Raw genomic sequence first — 24225 nt, forward strand, 5'->3', positions numbered from 1 at the left:
TGGCTAAACACTGGAACAAATTGCCTAGGGAGGTTGTGGAATCTCCGTCTCTGGAGATATTTAAGAGTAGGTTAGATAAATGTCTATCAGGGATGGTCTAGACAGTATTTGGTCCTGCCATGCGGGCAGGGGACTGGACTCGATGACCTCTCGAGGTCCCTTCCAGTCCTATAATCTATGAATCTATGAATTGTTAAAATCTAACAATATATATGTAAATGCTCAAAAAGACAAACATCTACTAATATGTCTTTAAAGGCTGAGTCAGTATGTGGTGGGAAAAACTTTGCTTTGAACTTGACATACTCTGTTAAATTGGGCATTATTTGCGTTTTATGTTTATTTATCTTTAAACCATGTCTGACTTTTATGCCTCATTAGTTGTACTCACTTAATCTGTACTCACCTGTAATCACAGGGCTCTATCTAATAAACTTGTTTTATTGCTTTATCTAATCCAGTGTGTTCATAACTCCTTTGGGGTAACAAGTTGTGTGCATATTATTCCCTTAAGGGAATAAGACTTAATATATTTGCACTATCATGGAGAGGGCTAGGCAGGATAGGACACACATTTCGGGGGGGAGGGGGAATTGGGACTAGGGGTGTGTTGGGGTTGCCCCGTGATAATCTTTAGGGCTGGTAAAATCCCGGGTGTGCCTACAGCACACACACACCCATGGCAGGGAGTGACTTGATTTCTGGATGCTGTTTGGGAACAGTCCAGGCTGGAAGCTACAGATGCAAGACATTGTAAAGGCAGGGGTGACACAGCTGAATTGGGGATATTCGTTTGGGTTTGTCACCGATTTGTCCATAATAAAGCCAAAGTGGAGTTGGTTTAGCAGAGGGTAAGGGAGAGATTCAAAATAAAGGCAAGGAATGTGATGAGGAAACAGAAGGTTACAGGTAGCAGAAAAACATAAAACACAGTCTACAGCCTGTACCTGTTAGCAAGGTACTGTCCTGTATATTAGGGTGTTTCTCACCCAATATTAGTTCTTCTAGCACATGAGTGGGAGAGTTTGGACATGTCTGTGTTGCAAGTGCTTAGGGAGTGAAGAAAGAGCAGGCAGCGCTGGGATTATTATGGGGTTGAGGCTACCATGGAGGTTAGGTTAAGGTTATCATGGGTATAGGGTTATCATCAGGATTAGGGCTCAGGTGGTGTCAAGGGGGACCAGAAAATGAAAAGAGAGAATCGTGCGTCCCATTGAAATCACAAGGCTAATTCTGGGAGGCGGAATGCCATGATGCTGGAAACACCTGAGTTCCCTTGTAATTCATTGGCACAGCCCCAGGGTGCTTAAAGGTAAAATAATTATTTACATAGGCCAATTAAATTAACACAAGCCGTCTTGGTAAAACTTTAACTCATCCTGCCTTGGTTCTGCCAAAAGAAAGAAAGAAAGAAGCCAATCCGATATTTTAAACTTCACCCTAACCCCAATGACAGACTTTGTCATAATGCCAATGATAACCTTCACCCTATGATACCCTTAACCCTAACACAATGCTAACCTTAACCTTTATCCCTAACCCCAATGATACCACCTTGTTCCCTCTGCTCTAACCCGCTAGATCCCACTCCCTTCCCACAGCTGGGTATAGGACCCAGGAGTCCTGGCTCCCAGCCTCGTTCTCATTCCACATGCACAGGACAGGTAAGGCTGGTGTTTTGCTGTGGGCGTCTTACCTGCTTGATTCAAACTCCCCTGGGCAGCTGGGGGGTGAAGAAAGAGAAGGGAAAGATAATAATGTGTGTGTGTGGGGGGGTGTTATACACAATCACTGCATGGTGTATGTGGGGGAATGGGTGCCAGTAGCTCCACCCACAGTTCCCAAGCTCCATCCACTCTCCTGAAACAGCCCTGCTATGCTCAGCAACAGTTAAAAATCTTAGCAGTTATTCAACTTGTCATTTGTAGGTTCCAGAGTTAACATTCCCCACTGATCTGAATGGAGGTGGCTCAGGATTGAATGCAGAAATCCAGGCTGCATGGGCGGGGCGGGTCTATGAATGGTGAAAGGGTTGGATCCCCCTGGTATTCATTAGCCCAATTCCCTTCTCCCATCAGACTGTATCTTTCCCCCCTCCCCATGGAAGGTAGGGGCCGGTTCCTACATCCCCACTCCACCCTCACGCTGCACCAGACTCATCACCAGAAATGCTAGGAGCAGTGGAGACAACCCATGAACCAGGCTCACCTCATCCTGCCTTGGCCAACCCCAGCTGCCTCCATTGCTCTGACTGAACCCTGCCTGAAGAGTGAATGCACCGGAGCAGGCTTTTAGAGACAGAGCCTCCTGCCGCCACCCTCCCTAGATCTGTGGAAAATAGATGTGACCAATCCCTGAATGAGCCACTCCTGGAAACAATGTCTGCCAAACAGGGCCATAACCGGGGCAGGGCTAGCGGGGTAGCCTCCTAGGGTGCAGCGCCACAGGGCTGGAAAAACGGAACAGTGTTGGGGGGGGAACATGGAGTCACATGCCTCCCCCCAGATCTCGGCCTTCCCTTTAGCACAGAGGTTTTCAGTGTTTGGCGTGTCCCCCTACAGTTTGAGAACCGTCACCATGTCCCAGGAGCTGGCGGGTCGGAAGCTGGTGGGAGCCACCCAACCTACTCTGGCAATTGCCTCTCTGTGCTGTGGGAGCCGGGGCACTGGCTGGCTACCCGGCAGCCCTCCCTGCCCTGCTCCCCGAGCCCGGCCACCTCTGCAAAGCACAGGTGCTCCCCAGGTAGCGCACGTGCCACAGCTCCGAGCTGCACCCCTGACATGCTCCGGGCTCTGCTGCTGCTGGTCCCTGGGCGGTGAGCTGCTGAGAGGCAGATGCCCAAGCAGGGATGAGTACTGCAGGGAGACCTCGGGGAGCATCGCATGACAGCCAGGGTCGGCTCCAGGGGGCATCGCCAGCCAGTGCCGGCCTCCGTCAGGGCAGAGGCAAGAGCTCATCAAGGCAGCCAACCAGCACCAGAGCTCCCGCAGCATGGAGAGCCTGGGGCCCAAGTGGGCCGGGCAGCTCCCACCAGCCTGTGATCTGCTGGCAGAAATTTGAAAACCTCTGTGCTAAATGGAAGGCAGAAATTTGGTCCCCTCCATGTGTTGCCTCTTGGGGGCTGTCACGGGGCGGCGACTCACCCCTGCGGCGCCTCCTGTCGGTCGTCCTGGGAATTAGCTCTTCAACCCAGGCACGCCCTTTGCAGGTCGGTGTCCCGGTTCCTGCTGGGTCCCGAGTCCCTCTTGGACCTCCTGGTGCCCCTTTCAGGCCGGGGTGCTGCCCCCTGCAGTACCCTGCAGTCTCGCTGGGTCTCCCCTTCCCGGGGAACCCTCAACCCCTTATCCCCACCTCGCCTCAGTCTTTGGCTACTGCCAGTCACCATCTAGCTCCCATTCACTGGGGCGGACTGCAGTATAATGGCCACGCATCATCAGCAAGGGGGGGTTGAACCTGGTGCCTCTGCCTTCCCTTGGGCTGCCCCCTGCAACCCCAGTACCTTTCCAGCCTTTCACAAGGCCTGCAGCCTGGGGGGTTTCCAGGCTGGAGCTCTCCCAGCTCCTCTGGCCTTCCCCCAGCCCTGCTCCACTTTAGGTACCCTGCTCAGCTCCCAGGCAGCCAGGCCCTTCTCCCTCAAGAGCTAGAGGGAGAGTCCTCTTAGCTCCTGGCTTCACTGGCTTTTATAGGGCCAGCTGCAGTCTGATTGGGGCATGGCCCAGCTGCGGCTGCTTCCCCAGTCAGCGAGCCTTTAGCTCCCAGCCCTCTCCCAGGGCTGGCTTCAAGCCCTTCAGGGCAGGAGCGGGTGACCACCCCACTACAGGGGCGCAAATATACTTGCTCACCCCGGGCATTGCAATGCCTAGTTACGGCTCTGCTTCCAAATTCAGCACATGAGTAGGGCGAGACCGTTCTCATTCTGCTCTGCCTGGAATTGTCCCAGTGCAGGCACCCTATAAAACCAAATAAAAGAGTGCAACCTCCCAGGTTACGGGGGGGGATGCCCAGAGTGATTTTCATTTCTCTGTTTTGTTAGCAGCGGAATGTGCCAAGAACAGATGGCCAAGGACAGTGCCCCGGCAAAGCTCAGGTTGTAATGGGGGTATGGTTATCGGGTAGTTCATAGATTCTAAAGTGAGAAGGCAGCACTGTAATAATCTAGTCCAACCCCTTGTATAACACAGGGCAGAGACCTGCCCCCAGATAACTCCTAGAGGAGAAGAAGATGATGTCTGTCTGTATCTGTACGAGTTTTTTCATGAAGTTGATGGATTTCCACTCCATACGGCTAAATGCAGTGCCTTGCATAATGACAGATTTCAGAGTAGCAGCTGTGTTATGTATCCGCAAAAAGAAGTACTCCTGTTCTTTTTGCGGATACAGACTAACACGGCTGCTACTCTGAAATCCTAGAGGAGAGCTTTCAGAAAAACTGCCAGTCTTGCTTTAAAAATTGCCAGTGGGGTGGAGAATCCACCACGACCCTCAGTGAATTGTTCCAATGGTTAATTACTCTCACTGTGAAAAATGTATGTGTTATTTCCAGTCTGCATTCGTCTCGCTTCAACTTGCAGCCATTGGATCTGCTCCACTGAAGAGCCCATTATTAAATATTTGTTCCCCGTGTAGGTATTTATAGACGGTGACCAAGAGACCCCTTAACCTTCTCTTTCTTAAGCTACATAGATGGAGCTCTTTGAGTCCATCACTATGGGCAGGGCTTCACTACCCGCTGGATCGGCGGGTAGTGATCGATCTATCGGGGATCGATTTATCGCGTCTTGTCTAGATGCGATAAATTGATCCCCAAACGCGCTCCCCATCGACTCTGGAACTCCAGCTCGCGAGAGGCGGAAGCGGAGTCGACGGGAGCAGCAGAAGTCGACTCACCGCCGTCCTCACGGGCAGGTAAGTTGACCTAAGATATGCCGACTTCAGCTACGCGAATAGCGTAGGTGAAGTCGGCGTATCTTAGGTTGATCCCCCCCAGTGTAGACCAGGGCTTAACGGTAGGGTTTCTAATCCTTCCATCTTTCTCATGACTCCTCTATGAATCTTCTCCAATATATCAACATAATTCTGGAATTGTGGGCACAGTAGTTCAGCAGTGGTCAGACCAGTGCCAAATACAGAGATAAAATAACCTCTCTGCTCTTACTGGAGATTCCCCTGTTTATACATCCCAGGACTACATTATTAGAGCTTAAGCTACAATAAATGTGTTAGTCTCTAAGGTGCCACAAGTACTCCTGTTTGTTTTGAGGATTACATTAGTTGTTTTGGCCACAGCGTTGTACTGGGAGCTCATGTTCACCTGATTATCCACCATGAGCCCCAAATCTTTTTCAGGGTCGCCACTTCACAGGAGATTCCTCCATCCTTTCAGTGTGGCCGACATTCATTATTCAGAGATGGATATATTGACATTTAGCCGTGTTGACATTCACAGCGATTGCTTGTACCCAGTTTCTAACTTTTGTAGTTTCTGTTTAACATCCTCCAGAGATAATAGAGGAATGGAAAGAGTGATGTCATTGCCCTACGACGAGACTATATCAGCTGTTTTCCCACCCAAATGCAGAACAGAAATATTTATTGAATACTGTAGTAAGATGAGGCCGTGAAACATAAACCTTTGGTATCAGAGGTCCGGTCTGAGGCCTGAACTGAAGTCATGGTCAAGACTTTGCTAAAATAAAGCAACATTAAGCTGTGAGCCAGAGGCGGGCCCTGCCCACAGAAGTTGGCAAGAAGGCTGCTAAAAGCATAAATACACATATAAGCACTAATCAGATGAACGTGTGCCAGGGTGGCACCAGAACATCCCAGTATGAACACATTCCACAGATATAACAAGGAACAGGCAGACCCATCCTAAAGACAAGGTCAGAAGAACAATACGATTGATAGACTTGTTTGTTCGAACTAACCTGTACCAGGGGCGAGGCAGCACCCTAATGTATAGAGGGGTTGTACCTCAATACGTCAGGAGTGATGTGTAACTTGTTTGTACCTGTGTATAAGAATGTATCCCTGAGTGGACGTCTTTGTCTGGCCTAGGGGGCAGTGGAGAGTCCTGACACTGACTGAGCCAGTCCATTGTCAGGGGCACATATTCGTAGTATGTCCTGTAGAGTCTGCAGGGAACTATTACTGTGCTTCATTTGACAATAAACCTGGCCGGGGGCCTTCGTCCCTTATCGGAGTCTGTGGTCATTGGGGGTTCTCTCGGGGTCTCCTGTGTCAGCGATCTGTGCAAAGCCAGAGTAGCACAAAAAGGGAACACACGCACACAGCTGAGTGTTATCATCATGGAACAGAGCAGAGCACCACACCAGTAGCGTCTGATGACAAATACTTCAGGCTTTTCTGCATTATTATGTATAATTCTACCATTTTCATCTAGTAATGGACCAATACCATTGTCAGGATTCTTATTGCTCCTAAAACATTTTAAAAACTCCTTCTTATTGTCCTTAATTCTGCTGGCCATAGATTTCTCCTTGTGTCCCTTGGCTTCCATTATCAATTTCCCCTATAATCAAAGAACTTTTCCCTCCCCCCCAGCACAGCCACCAACATGCACAAGAAATCTCTTTGGGCTTCAGGCAGGGAAGGGAACATGGATGTCCGTTGCCGGTCACCTCTGCTGTCCCATTGCTGGCTGTCTTGATATCACACGGAGTGCTGCAACTGGAAGGAAAGCTCTTTCACTCCCGCTCCAAACTTCCCTGTGAGTTGCCTCTGTTTACGGCTCTCGAGTTCACCTAGCAAGTGACGTTTTATACCAAGTGGCCCCACTTCGCTCAGCTCAGCGCTGCCCCTCGTCTCCAGGGAGCGATTGGCCACTCAGGGGGCTTCAAACAGCTGGGCTGATGAAAACTCCCAGGGCTTAGTCAGGGTCTCACAGCCCAGCTCCCCAGCCCATACACAGAGAATGAACAAACTGTCAAACAACACACAGATGGGCCAAACGCACCACTCACCAAGTCCCACTACCTCCAGTTTGAATCATTGCATTCCACCTCCCAGAATTAGCCCTAGGATGGAAAAGTCTTTTTCAGTTTCTCTTCCAAACATGTGGGAAACCTCTCTTCCCTGAGCTGGGGATAGAACCCAGGAGTTCTGACTCCCAGCATCCTCTCTCTCTCTCTCTAACCACTAGATCTCACTCCCACTCCCAGAACACCATTGTGGCATTATAAATACTTTCACGGTAGGGGGACTCTACCAATTCAACCAGATCTATTTCTGAACCAACATTGTTGAATGTGCAAAATCTGTGTATATATCTTTCTTTCTTTCTGTCTTTCTTTCTTTCTGCACGGCCTTTCCTTTTTAGTCTTTGGTTTTTTAAAACCTGTTCTCAAGATATAAAATAGCTGTAAATCCCCTGGCGCTTTTCCCGGGAGCCAGGGCTTGAACCCCGGTGTCCGGGCCAAACTGTGACTCACTCATTCATACTTTGAGTCCCTGGCTCTGGCTCAGTGCTCGGTGCCCCATTCCCATGAGCCCTCGCTGTGTGGCTGTTCTCCAGCTGCTCACCCCAGAGGTGGCTGCTTCTTGGTGCCAGATGGGGATCTTTGTACAGACGGTGGACATTTCTGAGGGGTGTATCCCCACACACCCTTCTGCCCCCCATACCTCCTCCTCCCCTGGGCTCTTCTCTTTCCCCAGGTACCCAGGGACTGTCTCTCCCTATGTGTCTTTGCAGCACCCAGCCCGACGGGGGGCTCCCCCACGTCGATCAGTACCAGAGAAACGCAATACAGACATCAGATAAATTGTGTGGTCAGAGTGCTTTTTATTCCATACTTTTTCATCTTTTCATTTCGATTAACACCTTAAAAGGGAGGAGCATTAATCTCTGGGGGAAATTCCTATGTGGGGAGGCGCATGGATTCTCTAGCTCTTGGAGTATTGAAATTAAGAGTGAATTCCCTTTCTAAAACCACATGCCAGCTCAACTATCAGATATGGGCTGGATGGGGAACCCCTCGATTCCCTTTATAAGTGACCCATGCTAGCCCAGCTGCTGTAAAGGCCGGGGAGAGCGCAGGCTAGAAGTTAGCACTGGGCGTGGGCCAGAGGAACCAGGCCAGGCTGGAATGCCAGGAGTGAGAATCAAGAGAGAAACCAAATGACAGGGATCAAGGGTCTATTACCAAGAACACCAGGTCAGGTTCAGAGACCCACAGCCAAATCAGGAGCCTTAGAGATCTCTCTGAGAGAGCGCAGGGGCGGAGCTTGTACCCCAGTCAGGGTTCATGGCCCCCAGTCCTAGCTGCTCTCTGCAAGCTACTTGGTGGAAGACTGGAGTGTGATTGTTCCTGGACCCTCTGTGGACTGGGGTTCAAGACATAAGAACATAAGAACGGCCGTACTGGGTCAGACCAAAGGTCCATCCAGCCCAGTGTCCTGTCTGCCAACAGTGGCCAATGCCAGGTGCCCCAGAGGGAGTGAACCTAACAGGCAATGATCAAGTGATCTCTCTCCTGCCATCCATCTCCACCCTCTGACAGACAGAGGCTGGGGACACCATTGCTTACCCATCCTGGCTAATAGCCATTAATGGACTTAGACCCCTATGACCTCACAGCTATCAGATATGGGGTGGTCTGTTCCTTTTTGTAACAGACACACACTAGCTCAGCTAGCAGGTAGGGCTTGGATGGAGGATTCCCTTTGTCAGGGTCCCCCCACCCACACTCTGAACTCTGGGGATACAGATGTGGGGACCCACATGAAAGACCCCCTAAGTTTCTTTCTATCAGCTTAGGTTAAAACTTCCCCAAGGCACAAATCCTTTCCTTCTCCTTGGATGGTGTTGCTGCCACCACCAAGTGATTTACACAAAATTTCAGGGACGGGTCACTGGGAATCAATATCCCACAACTCCCTTCACCCCTTTCCTGGTGAGGCTTGAGAATAATATACCAATGAATTAGTTAGCTATGTGAGCCCAGACCAGACCCTTTGTTTTCGGGACACTGAAAATCAATCAGGTTCTTAAAAGAAGAACTTTATTTATAAAGAAAAATAAAAAGAATCACACCTGCAAAAGCAGGATGGAAGGTAACTTTACAGGGTAATTAAAAGATTTAAAACACAGAGGATTCCCCTCTGGCTCAGCTTCACAGTTACAAAAACAGGAATAAAACTACCCCTGTAGCATAGGAAAATTCACAAGCTAAACCAAAAGATTATGTAATGCATTTCCTTGCCTTGCTTCCAATTTCTGTGATTTTACATGGATTATTCCAGGTATATTTTCAGGAGATGTTGTACCTGCTTGGCTTCTCCCTCCATCCAGAGAGGGAACAACAAAGAGAGAGCACAAACAAAACCTCCCCCCCCCCCAGATTTGAAAGTACCTTCTTTCCTCATTGGTCCTTCTGGTCTGGTGCCAATTAGGTTATTTAACCTACTTAACCCCTTACAGGTAAGGCGATTCAGTACAGCTGCCAAGAGGGATTTTATGCTGCTCTTCTCTCTATATTTATGACACCCTTTCTAAGAGTCATGTGCTAGCTCAGCCATCACATATGGGCTGGAGGGAGGGAGGCCTGGGTTGGGCCATCTGGGCTGTGCCGTGCATGAGGCTAGATTGGAGGACTGCAATGATCCCTTGTGGCTGTGCTCTTAGCACCATCCCTGCCATGGGTTCAAATCCTCCCAGATCCCTAAGGGATGGAGGGGGACTTAAATTATCTTGGGGCTTGGGTTGGTCACTGTCTGCAATTCTCAGCACAGCCAGATGGGGGCACTGCAGGGATAAGTCATCTTGTCCCCCTATCTCCATGGGCTTGCCCAGGATCTGTGCATGCAGCACCCACTCCTCATTCTCTGAGGCACAAGCCTATTGCCTCAGAGGTTTGATGAGGCAATGGGGCAGCAGCTGATGCAACAGCACACATGGTAGTGAGGCTATGAGGATGGGGTCCCCCCACAAGCCAATGTAATGCCAGTGTCTTGGAGGGTGTCCAGGTGTGTGGTGGGGAAACTGAGGCAGAGAATGTGGAAAGGGAAAAACAGGCAGAGAAGTGGAGCTGCCAGGGAAAGATAATTAAAGAGAGTGAAGGAAAAGGAAATAACAGCCCCTTCCTGAAAGCAGAGAGATATTTTGGCAGCCAGAAGAGGAGGGTAAAGAGGCTTCCAAGGAGCCTGTGGGGTGGCTGGCAAAGAGCCCAAGAGAGGGATAAAGAGGTGGGGGTGGAGAATGGAAGGATATAAGGACACAATCTGGCATTGAAGCAAATGGGAGAGGGAGGCTACGGCTTGACCGCTTGCATGCGTGCGTGCATGCGTGTGCGTGCATGTGTGTGTGTGCATGTGTCCCTGCTCCTCCTGCTGGAGGAAATCAGAACCCTTTGCATCCTCGTTAGCATTAGCAGTGTTTGCGCAGGACAAGCTGGGATCCGGGCCGTGCACCCGTCAGAGGCAGTGATGAACTGAACCCCCATCTGGAGGGGGCTTTGATGGGGGCCTGGTGGGATGCGCTGGGGCATGGGGGGGTGAATCTCACAGGATCATGGGGACAGCTGCAGCTAGGAGAAGCATGACAGGCAGAGCTGGCACTAGGCATAAGCAGACTAGGCAATAACTTAGGGCCCCGAGCAGCCCAAGGGGGCCCCCTATCCACTTTGCCTGGTTTAGTGTTGTGTGGGTGGGGGAGGCCCCCAAAATATTCCTTAGGCTAGCACCAGCACTGTTGGGCTGCATGACAGACATGCCAGGCACAGTGACGGGTATGGTGCGGAGATAGCCCTGGATCCAGTCGGCGTAGGGGGGCAGCAGGATGTAGACCCCTGGGCGGTTGGGGCTCGCGCATTCCACGCCCCAGCTCACCACCCCGGCCAAGAGCCACGCGTTGTCCCATTCGCAGACCAAGGGTCCCCCAGAGTCACCCTGCAGACAGCAGAACCATGGAGTCAATTCCTGGTATGTCCTCTAGGGGGCGCTGGCTCTGATCCAGCCCCAGTGCCAGGGACTGGCTGGTTCAAAGAGATGGGAAATGGGACATGGGGCCTTTCCCCACTAGGGGGCACCGGCTCTGATCCGGCCCCAGGGCACTGGCCCCAGGGCAGTGGCCAGCTCAGGGGGGCAGGGAATGGGACATGGGACCTTTCCCCTCTAGGGGGCATCAGCTCCAGCCCCAGGCGGGGAACTGACTGGCTCAGGGTGGGTGGGGAATGGGACATGGAGCCTGTTCCCTTCTGGGGGGCACCGGCTCCACTCTGGGATTGACTGGCGTATGGGGGGAGGGAGTCAGAGAATAGGATACAGGGTCTCACCTGACACGCATCTTTCCCCCCTTCTGGATACCCTGCGCAGATCATATCCTGCTTGATGGGATCAATCCCCTGAGGGTCGTCTGGGTATGAGCTGGTGTTGAAGAGGCTGTTGCAGGTGTCTCTGTCTATCAGGGGAACCTGCACCTCTTGCAGCGTTTGGGGGGCTTCCAGGCTCTCTGAGGACAGACAGACGCACAGAGCTGAGTCACCCCCATGGAAACAAGCCATTCCACAGCTGCAGAGATCAATCGATGGAGTATTGCTGGACAGCTCATCCCAGCCACTGTTGGGACTCCAGCACCAGCACCGCTCCATGCTGACCAGCAGAGGGAGCCCTTGACCCTCACACTTGCACAGGTTGACACTCCACGGGACACAAGCTGTGGGTCAGCCGAACTCCCCACCTTCCCACAGAGCTGTCATCGGGGCGGCTCTATGTATTTTGCCGCCCCAAACACAGTGGTCATGCAACCTTCGGTGGCATGCCTGCAGGAGGTCCGCCGGTCCCGTGGCTTCAGCGTACCTGCCACCGAATTACCGCCGAAGCTGCGGGACCAGCGGACCTCCCGCAGGCATGCCGCCGAAGGCTGCCTGACTCTGCCGCCCTCATGGCAACTTGCCACCCAATGCACGTGCTTGGGGCGCTGGTGCCTGGAACCGCCCCTGGCTATCATGGAATGGAAAAGGTCTCTCCCTGCCTCAGTTTCCACATCTGTAATATGGGGATAACGATCCCGACCTCCTTTGTAAAGCGCTTGGAGATCTACGGGATGGAAAGAAGTAGGTACGAGCCAGCGATTTGTTATTACTACAGGATCAAAGCCACCACCTCAGTTGCTCCCATCTCCCCATCAGCAGAGGGACCCGCTTTGGGCATCAAACCGCAGGACACTGGCATCACTAAAGATCCATCCGCAGAGCCCTGGCACCAGCAAAACCCCGCACCACAGCAGTATGCGCAAAGCTGCCACAGACTCTCACCCAATACAAAAACAGGGACCATAAACTAGGCGTGGAAATTGGAGGGTTCAAAGACAAGGAAGGATGACAGAGGAAATTCCACCAGCAACTTGCTAGATCAGTGGTTTTCAAACTGCGGGTTGTGACCCAGTACTGGGTCATGGAATGGAAGGCAGTGGGTCCCGGCGGCTCTCATCAGCACTGCTGACCGGGCCATTTAAAGTCCCGTCGGCGATGCTGCCCGGCTAAGCCAGGCTTTGTCACTACCTGTTCTGACACCGCGCTGCGTCCCGGAAGCAGCCAGCAGCAGGTCCGGCTCCAGGTGCGGGGGCCGCGGGGCTCCGTGTGGTGCCCCCACCCCGAGCACTGGCACCGTACTCCCGTTGCCCGGGAACCAGCCAATGGGAGATCGGGGGGTGGTGCCTGCGGGCGAGAGCTGCTTGTGCACCTCCGCCTAGGAGCCAGACCTGCTGCTGGCCACTTCCGGGGCACAGAGCGGTAAGCAATGCCAGGACAGGCAGGAAGCCTGCTTTAGCACCCCCTCTGTGCCGCTGACCGAGAGCCGCCCGAGGTAAACCTGCACCCCAATCCTGTGCCCCAATCCCCTGCCCCAGCCCTGAGCCCCCCCAAACCCAGAGCCCCCTCCTGCATCCCAAACCCCTCATCCCCAGCCGCACCCCAGAGCCTGCACCCCCAGCCCAGAGACCTAACCCCCTCCCGCACCCCAACCCCCTGGCCCAGCCCAAAGCCTCATCCTACACCCTGAACCCCTCAATCCTGGACCCATCCCGCTGCCATCACCCCCATACCCCAACCTTCTGCCCCAGCCCTCAGCCCCTCCCACACCCCAAACCCCTCATTCCCAGCTCCGTTGGGTCTTGGGCATCAACAATTTTCTTCAACTGGGTCGCCAGAAAAAAAGTTTGAAAACCAAACTGCGCTAGACCGCCACAGCTCCAGGGTACACATGCAGAGCGACATTTGAAAGCAAAAGCAGCCGTTCTCCAAAGGCAGAATCCATGGGGGTAATATCCAAGAGGTAGAAATACGGGAGGCGTATGCCAGCAGCACACTAGATGGCTACAAATCCATGCGTACAACGATCATGCGAACAGCACCACAGCAGGATCTGCCACGATACCGCAGGGACACACTGAATGCATGACAGGGGTAAAGCAGGGGTGGGAACTGGATGGATGAAGGGAGGGTCCAAAGCCCGAAGAGGAATGAGGGTGGAAATTGGCTAGCAACAGGCTAGCCTGCTATGGATTCATGCACAGAACAGACACACTAACAGGTTATCTTCCCACAGGAAGATGTACAAAACTTGCATCTGAAGAAGTGAGGTTCTGACCCACGAAAGCTTATGCTCCCAGTACTTCTGTTAGTCTCAAAGGTGCCACAGGACCCTCTGTTGCTTTTTTAAAACTAAAACAATCTCTCACCCAGTGCAAGATGAGGGACTTTAAAGGTTAGGGTTAAGGTTAGGGTTGGGGGTAGAGTATAGGTTATCTTTAGGTATAGGATGAGCATAACTGTTAACTTGAAGGTCAAGGGTGAGGGTTATTGGTGGGGTACAGCAAGATTTAGTGTTTGTGTTAGGGTTAAGGTCAGTTAAGTTTCATGGTGAATAGGGAAGGGTTAAAGTGTTAGTGTTAAGGTTAGAATTAAGGGTTAGGGTTAAGTGTAAAGGTTTGATTTAGGTAGGTTTGGAAGGATTCAGTTTTGATTGGTGAATGTCAATTTCAGCACGCACGCACAAACTGAAGACAAAACATTTCTACTGATAATAATGGAAATTTACATATAGGCAACGTAAGAAAAGTGCGGCTTGAGAACGTATGGTAGTCACACCTTAATGTGTATAAAGCAGGTGGTCATGAATGGTACATAAAGCATGTATTTACAGTTCTGCTAAAACAGCTGGTGCTGCATTACCGGAGCACGTGCTGCAGATAATTATGCAGTGATCATAAAGCTTTCACTTTTTGAATCTTACGATCTACTGGAATTAAATAATTATTGTCTGACTCTCCCCCTACAATTTCCCACAACTGTGAACATTTAAATTGATAAAATGGGGGGAAATGCTTAAAAATAAACATTGATATCGTCCATCTAAATTATAAAAAAACTCAAATTCTGCCAAGCCTAAATGTGATCAGGGACCATAAAGGTTAGGACTGGGGTTAGGGTTAGGGCACAGTGTTATCTTTAGCTGTAGGGTGAGCATAACTGTTAACCTGAAGTTTAAGAAAGAGTTATTAGTAGGGGGTAAGGCTAGAGTAAGTGTTAAGATTACCCTAACACTTGTTCGAGGTTAAAGTTGTATTAGGGTGAGAATTCAGTGGTAGGGTTGAGTTTAAGGGTTAGATTCAGTGTCGAAAGTTAAGATTAGTGGTTAGAGTTAGGGTTAAATTTAAGGGCTAGAGACAAGATTAAGGTAAAGGTTAGGAGTAAGGGTTAGTGTATACTTTTACCTTTAGCGGTAGGGTGAGCATTTACATTAAATTTAGGGTTAACTTTTATGGTTGGGGCTGGTGTCAGGGATATATTTAGGGTTAAGGGTATATCGGGGTAGAGAGCTAGATTTTTATTTAGATTAGCATTGCAGGTAAAGTAGGGTTATGGTTATAGTTAGGATTAAGAATACAGTGGGGGTATAATGCTAGATTTTGATTTATGGTTGGTGTTGCAGTTAAAAATAAGATTAGGGATAGGGTTAGGGGTATAACAGGGGTATAGCACTAGATTTTAATTTACGGTTAGCAATGCTGTTAACAGCAAGGTTAGGTTTATAGTTATGATTGATGTTATAGCAGGGGTACAATGCTAGATTTTGATTTAGGGCTAGCATTTCAGTTGACAGTAGGGCTACAGTTCTCGTTTGGTTTAAGGATGTCTCTGTGCTATAATGTTAGAGTTTGATTGAGGGTTAAAGTTAAGACTTAAGTTTTATGGTTAATAGTTAAGGATTAATAGTTAGGTTTCAGGATTATGTTGGAGATACGGTTGTGTTAGGTTTAGAAGTAAGGGTTAAGGGTTAGGGTTACATTTAAAGGTTAGATCAGGGACCATAAAGGTTAGGATGGGGGTGGGAGTTAGAGTATGGTATTATCTTTAAGTGTAGGGTGATCATAACTGTTAATCTGAATATTAAGGATAAGGGTTATTGGCAGGGGGAAGGATAGGGGTAGGTTTAGTGTTGGGGTAGGGTTACGGGTGGAGGTTAAGGTTGTGTAGGGTGAGAATTAAGGGTTAGGGTTGAGTTTAAGGGTTAGATTCAGGGTTAAGTGTTAAGATTTAGTGGTTAGGGTTAGGGTTAAGGGATAGAGATAGGGTTTAGGTTAAAGGTTAGGGTTAGCATAGAGTTTCAGCTTTAGCTGTAGGGTGAGCATTTAAATTAAATGTAGGGTTAAGTTTTAGGTTGGGGTGGAGGTTAGGGTTCTGCTTTGGGTTTAGGTTATATGTGGGTCATTGTGCTCGATTTTGATTTGGGGTTATTGTTACAGTTCAAAGTAGCATTAGGGTTCAGGGGAGTATTAGGGATTAGGGGTAAGGTTAGGGGTTAAGGTTAAGATTATGGTAGTAATATGCCCCAAAGCTGTTCATAGATTCATAGATTCTAGGACTGGAAGGGACCTTGAGAGGTCATCGAGTCCAGTCCCCTGCCCTCATGGCAGGACCAAATACTGTCTAGACCATCCCTGATAGATATTTATCTAACCTACTCTTAAATATCTCCAGAAATGGAGATTCCACAACCTCCCTAGGCAATTTATTCCAGTGTTTAACCACCCTGACAGGAAGTTTTTCCTAATGTCCAACCTAAACCTTCCTTGCTGCAGTTTAAGCCCATTGCTTCTTGTTCTATCCTTAGAGGCTAAGGTGAACAAGTTTTCTCCCTCCTCCTTATGCCACCCTTTTAGATACCTGAAAACTGCTATCATGTTTCCTCTCAGTCTTCTCTTTTCCAAACTAAACAAACCCAGTTCTTTCAGCCTTCCTTCATAGGTCATGTTCTCAAGACCTTTAATCATTCTTGTTGCACTTCTCTGGACCCGCTCCAATTTCTCCGCATCTTTCTTGAAGTGTGGTGCCCAGAACTGGACACAATACTCCAGTTGAGGCCTAACCAGCGCAGAGTAGAGCGGAAGAATGACTTCTCGTGTCTTGCTCACAACACACCTGTTAATACATCCCAGAATCGTGTTTGCTTTTTTTGCAACAGCATCACACTGTTGACTCATATTTAGCTTGTGGTCCACTATAACCCCTAGATCCCTTTCTGCCATACTCCTTCCTAGACAGTCTCTTCCCGTTCTGTATGTGTGAAACTGATTTTTCCATCCTAAGTGGAGCACTTTGCATTTGTCTTTGTTAAACTTCATCCTGTTTACCTCAGCCCATTTCTCCAATTTGTCCAGATCATTTTGAATTATGACCCTGTCCTCCAAAGCAGTTGCAATCCCTCCCATTTTGGTATCATCTGCAAACTTAATAAGCGTACTTTCTATGCCAATATCTAAGTCGTTGATGAAGATATTGACAGAGCCGGTCCCAAAACAGACCCCTGAGGAACCCCACTTGTTATACCTTTCCAGCAGGATTGGGAACCATTAATAACAACTCTCTGAGTACGGTTATCCAGCCAGTTATGCACCCACCTTATAGTAGCCCCATCTAAATTGAATTTGCCTAGTTTATCTATAAGAATATCATGCAAGACCATATCAAATCCTTACTAAAGTCTAGGTATACCACATCCACCGCTTCACCCTTATCCACAAGACTCATTATCCTATCAAAGAATAACGAGTTTTCCAGTCACCATCCGGGGGACCCCAAGAACCTCCTCCCCCATTAACCGCCAAAGTCCTAACATTTCCCCACAATCCCCCATTCACCCCCTCACCTTCATACTTAGTGTTACCCCAGCCGGTCACCCAGCACTCCATGCCCGCGGGGAACTCCACAGAGGAGGCCGGAAGGCAGATGGGGCGGATAACTTCGTTGAAGCTCACAGCTCGTTCCAGCTCCACCAGCGCGATGTCACCGCTGGAGCTGATATTGGTGTAGCTGGGATGGTGGTAAATCTCCTTGATGGAAACTGATACTAGATTTTCAGAGGGGTTCTGGAGCTGATATTCCCCTAGGTTCACATGATAGGCAGACTTGTTCCTAGATACAAGAGGAATAGAAAGGGGGTTCACCCAGCAGTCAGATGCAGCCAACTCTGGGGTGGGGCAGCTGGGAACCAGCTGTACAACTGATGGGGATGGCTAGCCTGAGGCTGAGATGCAGCTGCCTCTGGGACAAGCTGGGGAACAGCAGCCCATAACACCACACAGGGCTGGCTCGCCTGGCAATGAGATGCAGTCGTCTCTGGGGTGGGACAGCTCGGGAGTGGCCGTACAGTGACGCTGCAGGGGGATGGTTCACCTGGCACTGAGAAGCAGCTGCCTCTGGGACGTGGCAGTTGGGGAACAGCCGCACAGTGATGGCTCCCGCCTGGGTTACTCACCCATTGAAGCAATGAGCTGCTGACACCACCCAGCTCTCGGCAATGAGGGACCCTCCGCAGATATGGTTGCTGCCTTCACGGATGCTGACCTGCCAGGGCCAGGCCCCATTCTCAGCATTATTACCCCCCACAATGCGGGGAGATCCCATTGGCTGCTCACAAGCTGAGGAGAAAGGTGGGGAAAAGAGTGAATAGAACCCAGGAGTCCTGGCTCCCAGCCACCGCTGCTCTAACCCACTAGACCCCACTCCCCTCCCAGAGTTGGGGAGAGAACCCAGGAGTCCTGGCTCCCAGGCCCCACTGCTCTAACCCATTAGATTCCACTCCCTTCCAAGACCCAGGGCTAGAACCCAGGAGTCCTGGTTCCTGGTTGCCTGGCACATAGCCTCTATCCTGTCTTCCATCCCCAACCTCTGTCTCCCCACCCATACATTCACCTCTACTCCTCTTCTCTGGGGTGGGGTGTGGTAGGACTGTAAGGCCTCCAGCAGGGCCGGGTACACCCAATCACAGCACAGTATTCCCTTAAAGGAATAACAGACTTAATATGTTTGCACTTCCCAGGAGAGGGCTGGGCAGCACATATGTTTCTGGGGGAAATCTGGGACTGGGGGTATGTTGGGGTCACCCGATGGGACTCTTTACGGCTGGTAAGAGCCCAGGTGTGGCTGCAGCCCACACACAGACATAGCTGGGAGCGACCTGCAAGTTGGAGGCTGTTTGTGAGCAGGCCAGACTGGAGGCTACAGCAGCAAGGCATCGTAATGGGCACCCCAGGTTACAGGGCAAGGGTGACTCGGCTACTCATTAGTCTGGATTGTGCCCTGAGTATGTCACAGACCTGTCTGCAATGAAACCAAAGTGAAGTTGTTTTAACACAGGGTGAGGGAGAGATTCAAAATAAAGGCAAGGAACGTGATGAGGAAACATAAGGTTACAGGTGGAAGAAAAACAAAACACAGTCTACAGCCTGTACCTCTTAACAAGGTACTGTCCTGTCTGATAGGGTGTGACTCACTCAACGGTTAGTTCTCCCAGCCCTTGTCCAGCCCAGAAACCTGGGATCTACCATTCCTGAGACTTCACCCCCCACACTCTGCAGGTTCATTGCCTTTGTGAATCTCCAGCCTGCATCTCATGCTGACAGTACTCAGAGTCTGTATCCACAGGCGTCCAGTTTTCTAGGGTGACCAGACAGCAAGTGTGAAAAATCGGGACAGGGGGTGGGGGGTAATAGGAGCATATATAAGAGAGAGACCCAAAAATCGGGACTGTCCCTATAAAATCGGGACATCTGGTCACCCTACCAGTTTTCAGACGTCACATCAGATTTGGAACACAACAGCCTACGTCACTTAGGTCTAAACTCATTCACCACATAAACATCTCACAATAATCGACAATCAGCTGAGCCTCAGAGACCCCACGAGGCCCTTTCAGTGTGCATGGTCGGACATAGATATAATGTCCCTGCCAGCATGTGGATGGGTGAGTTTGGGCAAGTCTATGTTGCAAGCGCTTAGGGAGCGAAGAAAGAGCAGGCAAGACTGGGATTATTGGGGTTCAGGCTACCATGGAGGTTAGGTTAAAGATATCATGGGATTGGGGACAAGGTCATTTAAATATAAAAGTGGCCAATTAAATAAATTAACACAAGCCATCTCAGTAAAAGTTAACACATCCTGTCTTCATTCTGCCACTAGAAAGAAAGAAAGAAAGAAAGAAAGAAAGAAAGAAAGAAAGAAAGAAAGAAAGAAAGAAAGAAAGAAAGAAAGAAAGAAAGAAAGAAAGAAAGAAAGAAAGAATTGGAAATGAAATCAAATGAAAACTAGACAATGATAACCTCCATGATAAACTTTGTTATAACCGCAATTAAAAGCTTCACCCATGATACCCTTAACCCTAACCCAATAATAACTGTCACAGTGTCACGGGGCGATGCTCTGGAACTACTCCCTACGAAGCCAGTCAGGACTCTGGGGGAGTCTCCTCTCTGTGAGCAGATTGTCTCCAGGGCAAGAAGTTTACACAGCTTCCACCTTCCTGGGTCTAACCTCGGAGCATTCAGCATCCCCTTCTCCACCATGCACTTCCCACAGCTAGTTCGCACAGGTGGGACTCCTGGGGAAACCAGAGGGCCCTGCACCACAATTCCACAGTCATACCTGACTCTCAGCCAGCCAGTAAAAAGAAGGTTTATTAGATGGCAGGAACAGGGTCTAAAACAGAGCTTGTTGGTACAGAACAGGACCCCTCAGACAAGTCCCTCTTGGGGGGCCAGGGAGCCCAGAGCCCCCTCTGGGCCTCCCTCCATTTCCCCAGCCAGCTCCAAACTGAAACTCTCCAGCCCCTCCTCTGGCCTTTGTCTCTTTCCCAGGCCAGGAGGTCACCTGATGTCTTTGTTCTCCAACACCTTCAGTTGGTACCTTTGCAGAGGAGGGGCCGAGGCCATCAGTTGCCAGGAGACAGGGTGTCGGCCATTCTCTGTGCAGACAGCTTCACACAAGGCTCTGCAACAATCACACACCCTTACCCCACCACCTAGATACTTCAGAACTGCATAGGGGAAACTGAGGCACACACACAGTATTCAGAGAAGGGCTAGCAGGGGGAGGGATAGCTCAGTGGTTTGAGCATTGGCCTGCTAAAGCCAAGGTTGTGAGTTCAATCCTTGAGGGGGCCACTTAGGGATCTGGGGCAAAATCAGTACTTGGTCCTGCTAGTGAAGGCAGGGGGCTGGACTCGATGACCTTTCAAGGTCCCTTCCAGTTCTAGGAGATGGGATATCACCATTAATTTTATTTTATTTTATTTATTTTTATTAACAACATTCCCACTTCGTCACAATAACCTTAACCCCAAGTTAACTTTAACCCTTGTTCCTAATCCCTATGATACCACCTTGTTCCCCTGCTCTAACACATGAGACTGGGCCCACTCCATTTGCGCAGCCAGGATAGGACCCAGGAGTCCTGGCTCCCAACCTAATTCTCATTCCAAAGGACCCGGGCAGGTAAGGTTAGCATTTTGCTGTGGGTGTCTTACCTGCCCGATTCTGACTCACTGGAGCACACATGGAGCAAACAAAGGGAAAAGAAAGATATTACTGTGTGCCTGTGGGGAAGGGGGGTTATACAATCATCCCTGGTGTCTGACACAATGTGTCTGTTGGAATGGGTGCCAATAGCTTCACCCACAGTTCTGAGGCTCCACCCAGTCTCCTGAAACAGCCCTGCTATCCACAGCAACAGCTAAAAGTCTTAGTAGTGTCGTTATTCAACTCACCATCTGTAGGTTCCAGAATTAACAATCCCCACTGATCTGAATGGGGTGGCTCAGGAGTGAATGCAGAAATAGGGGCTAGATGGGAAGGGGTATCTATGAAGGGTGAAGGTGTGGGATCCTCCTGTTATTCACTAGCCCAATTTCCTCCCCCACAACCCTGTTTCTCTCTCCCCTCCCCATGGGAGGTAGGGCCCCATCTCCCATCTCCACTGCACCCCACACTCACCCTGCACCAGGCTCGTCGCCAGCAGTGCTGTGGCCAGGAGGGAGCAGAGATGCCCCATGAGCCAGCCTTGCCTGGTCCTGTCTTGGCTAAACCCAGCTGGCTCCATCACTCCGACCAAAGCCCAGCTGGGGAACGAATGTGCCGGGGAAGGTAGTTATAGACACGGCTCCTGCCTCCGCCCTCCCCAGATCTAGAGAGAACAGGTGTGACCCATCCCCTCATGAGCCACTCAAGGAAACAAGGGCTGCTAAATTCTGCATGCAAACAGGGCGCGGCCATTCTCATTCTGCTCTGCCTGGAATTGCCCCAATATAGGCGTCCTGGAAAACCAACAAAAAAGTGCATTGGTCAAGGTTACGGTGGGGAGGCCCATTTTGATTTTAACTTCCCTGTTTTGTTAGCAACTCAATGTGTCAAGAACAGATGGCCAAGGACAGTGCCCAGGCAGAGCTAAGGTTGTAACGGGGGTAAGGTTAGCATGGAGGGTTCCTAGAATCTAAGGTGAGAAGGCACCACTGTGATCAGTCGCACCCTGGTATTACACAGGCCAGAGACCTGCCCCCACGTAATTCCTAGGGCCTAGCTTTTAGAAACACATCCAGTCTTGTTTGAAAAAATGTCAGTGAGGGAGAACCCACCACAACCCTCAGTAAATTGTTCCAAACCTTAATTACTCTCACTGTTAAAAATGTACACTTTATTTCCAGTCTGCATTTGTCTAGCTTCAACCTGCAGCCATTGGATCTGCCTGACTGACGAGCCCATTATTAAATATGTGTTCCCCCGGTAGGTATCTATAGACTGGGGTGAAGTCACCCCTTAACCTTCTTAAGCTAAATAGACTGAGCTCCTGGAGTCTCTCACTCTCAGGCAGGTTTTGTAATTCTTTAATCATTCTCATGGCTCTTCTCTGACCCTTCTCCAATTTATCAACATTGTTCTTGAATTGTGGGCGCCAGCAATGGACACGGGATTCCAGCAGTGGTCGTACCAGTGCCAAATACAGAGGTAAAATCAAATCTCTGCTCCGACTCGAGATTCCCCTGTTTATGCATCCCAGGATCACATTAGCTGTTTCGGCCACAGCGTCACACTGGGAGCTCACGTTCAGCTGGTTATCTTTTTCGGTCTCTTTTTCCCAGGAGTGAGTCCCCCATCCTGTAAGAATGGCCAACACTCGTTGTTCCTAGATGGACACATTTTCCTTTAGCTACGTTGAAACACACATCAGTGATCTGTCCTCTTCCTTATTTACCACTCCCCCAATTTTTGTGTCATCTGCAACATTTATCAGTCATGTTTTCTTCCAGGTAATTGATAAACATTTTAATAAAATTGTGATGCTACACCCCATATTCTTCATAGAAATATTGTTATAATATGATTATAGCATATTGAAGATGTATTTTATGCAAGATGGGTCTTGTGAGATATAATTGGAAAGGTTTTGATTCGCTGAATATGATTATCTTATTTGTATGCAAGTATCATTTATGTATCTGAAGTTAGGAATATTGACTATTTAATAATTACAAGTGGGTTTACACCTGGGGAACACCCACCAGACAGAATGCAATCACCCTAGATGGGCCATTAGGGGGAGGAATAGGACTTTAAAGATGCTTCCTGGGATGCTAGAAACAACCTTTGATTCATGGCTGCTTTGCAACTGCAGGGTCATGTGATTAAGTCATCTGGTACTGGATTCCATGATAGAATACCAGTATTTTTCCACTGGGGGTGGAGGGGAACCACACTGGCAAACAAAGGGTTCCTGCCATATGTAAAACCAATTTAAGACAGGGGAGTGACTTAATCAGTGTTCAGTCTTCACTGAATCCTTGCCCACAATGACTGCTGGAAACATTTAAGAAACAAAGACAAAAGTGAGGAAGAACAGCCGAGCCCAGGCTGGAAAAGGAGTCTGGCCTGTGAAAGAAATACCTAAAACAACATTTAGGGTGAGAAATTACTACTTGTAACCAGTTTCTTTACTGTATTAAGCTTAGTTTATGTGCTTGTTTTATTTGTTCAGTAATCTGCTATGATCTATTTGCTATCCCTTATAATCACTTAAAATCTATCCTTTGCAGTTAATAAACTTGTTTTTGCTTTCTCTAAAACCAGTTTCTGGAATTCATAACTGGGGGGGGCAAAAAGCTGTGCATATCTTCCTCCACATTGAGGGAGGGGGCGAATTCCATGAGTTTACGCTGTACAGTTTTCAATGCAGAGCAAGACAATACAATTTCCTAGCTGAGTCTTCCCACACAGAACTGATCTCAGTGTCTGTATCTTTCTGCAACTGGGTGTGTCCCTACCTGTGTGTGTGTTGGAGGAGGCTTGAGGGCCTGGCTCAGCAGGACAGTGTAAGGGAGTGGTGGAACAGGCGGGCTCAGTGGTACCCCAGTACATCAGGTGGCCAGAGATCAGAGCAGGGAAAAGGCAAAATAGAGATGGTTCCAGGGCCTTTTATAGCTTCTCCCATGTGGAGGGAAATGCATTGTTCCAAGCAAAGCCCTCAGCACAGTTTGTGGAAAAGTACAGGCACACAAGATGGATTTGAGTATCACATGATCTAGTCACATGCCCTTGAATGGTTCAATGAGTTATAGCAGGGGCCATTACCCAGATTCTAATTAAAACATTCTCTTGAAAGGTTTCAGAGTAGCAGCCGTGTTAGTCTGTATCCGCAAAAAGAAGAACAGGAGGACTTGTGGCACCTTAGAGACTAACAAATTTATTAGAGCATAAGCTTTCGTGGACTACAGCCCACTTCTTCGGATGCATATAGAATGGAACATATATTGAGGAGATATATATACACACATACAGAGAGCATAAACAGGTGGGAGTTGTCTTACCACCTCTGAGAGGCCAATTAATTAAGAGAAAAAAAACTTTTGAAGTGATAATCAAGCTAGTACTGGGCTAGCTTG

The 24225-nt window shown here is 49.4% G+C and overlaps 1 protein-coding gene across 1 annotated transcript; it reads right to left on the reverse strand.

Moving 5' to 3' along the window:
- Positions 1–8363: 8363 nt before the first annotated feature.
- Positions 8364–21405, reverse strand: LOC135982846 (serine protease 27-like). The gene is made up of 5 exons (XM_065591188.1): positions 21287–21405; positions 17776–17938; positions 17167–17432; positions 11292–11467; positions 8364–10905 (listed from the first exon to the last, which is right to left on the reverse strand). Exons 1-5 carry the CDS (start codon positions 21390–21392, stop codon positions 10519–10521), a joined length of 1098 nt encoding a protein of 365 aa, XP_065447260.1. The 5' UTR covers positions 21393–21405; the 3' UTR covers positions 8364–10518.
- Positions 21406–24225: the final 2820 nt, after the last annotated feature.

This window comes from Chrysemys picta, chromosome 4, assembly GCF_011386835.1.
Source record: "Chrysemys picta bellii isolate R12L10 chromosome 4, ASM1138683v2, whole genome shotgun sequence".
NCBI lineage: Eukaryota > Metazoa > Chordata > Testudines > Emydidae > Chrysemys > Chrysemys picta.

Bases quoted from the DNA above. Each gene is read 5' to 3' on its own strand.
- LOC135982846 (XM_065591188.1), bottom strand. From the start codon at position 21,392: ATGGAGCCAGCTGGGTTTAGCCAAGACAGGACCAGGCAAGGCTGGCTC. The intron at 17,939-21,286 runs GTGAGTGTGGGG...CTTTCTCCTCAG, and splicing joins GGCGACGAGCCTGGTGCAGG to CTTGTGAGCAGCCAATGGGA. The intron at 10,906-11,291 runs GTGAGACCCTGT...TGCTGTCTGCAG, and splicing joins GGGGGAAAGATGCGTGTCAG to GGTGACTCTGGGGGACCCTT.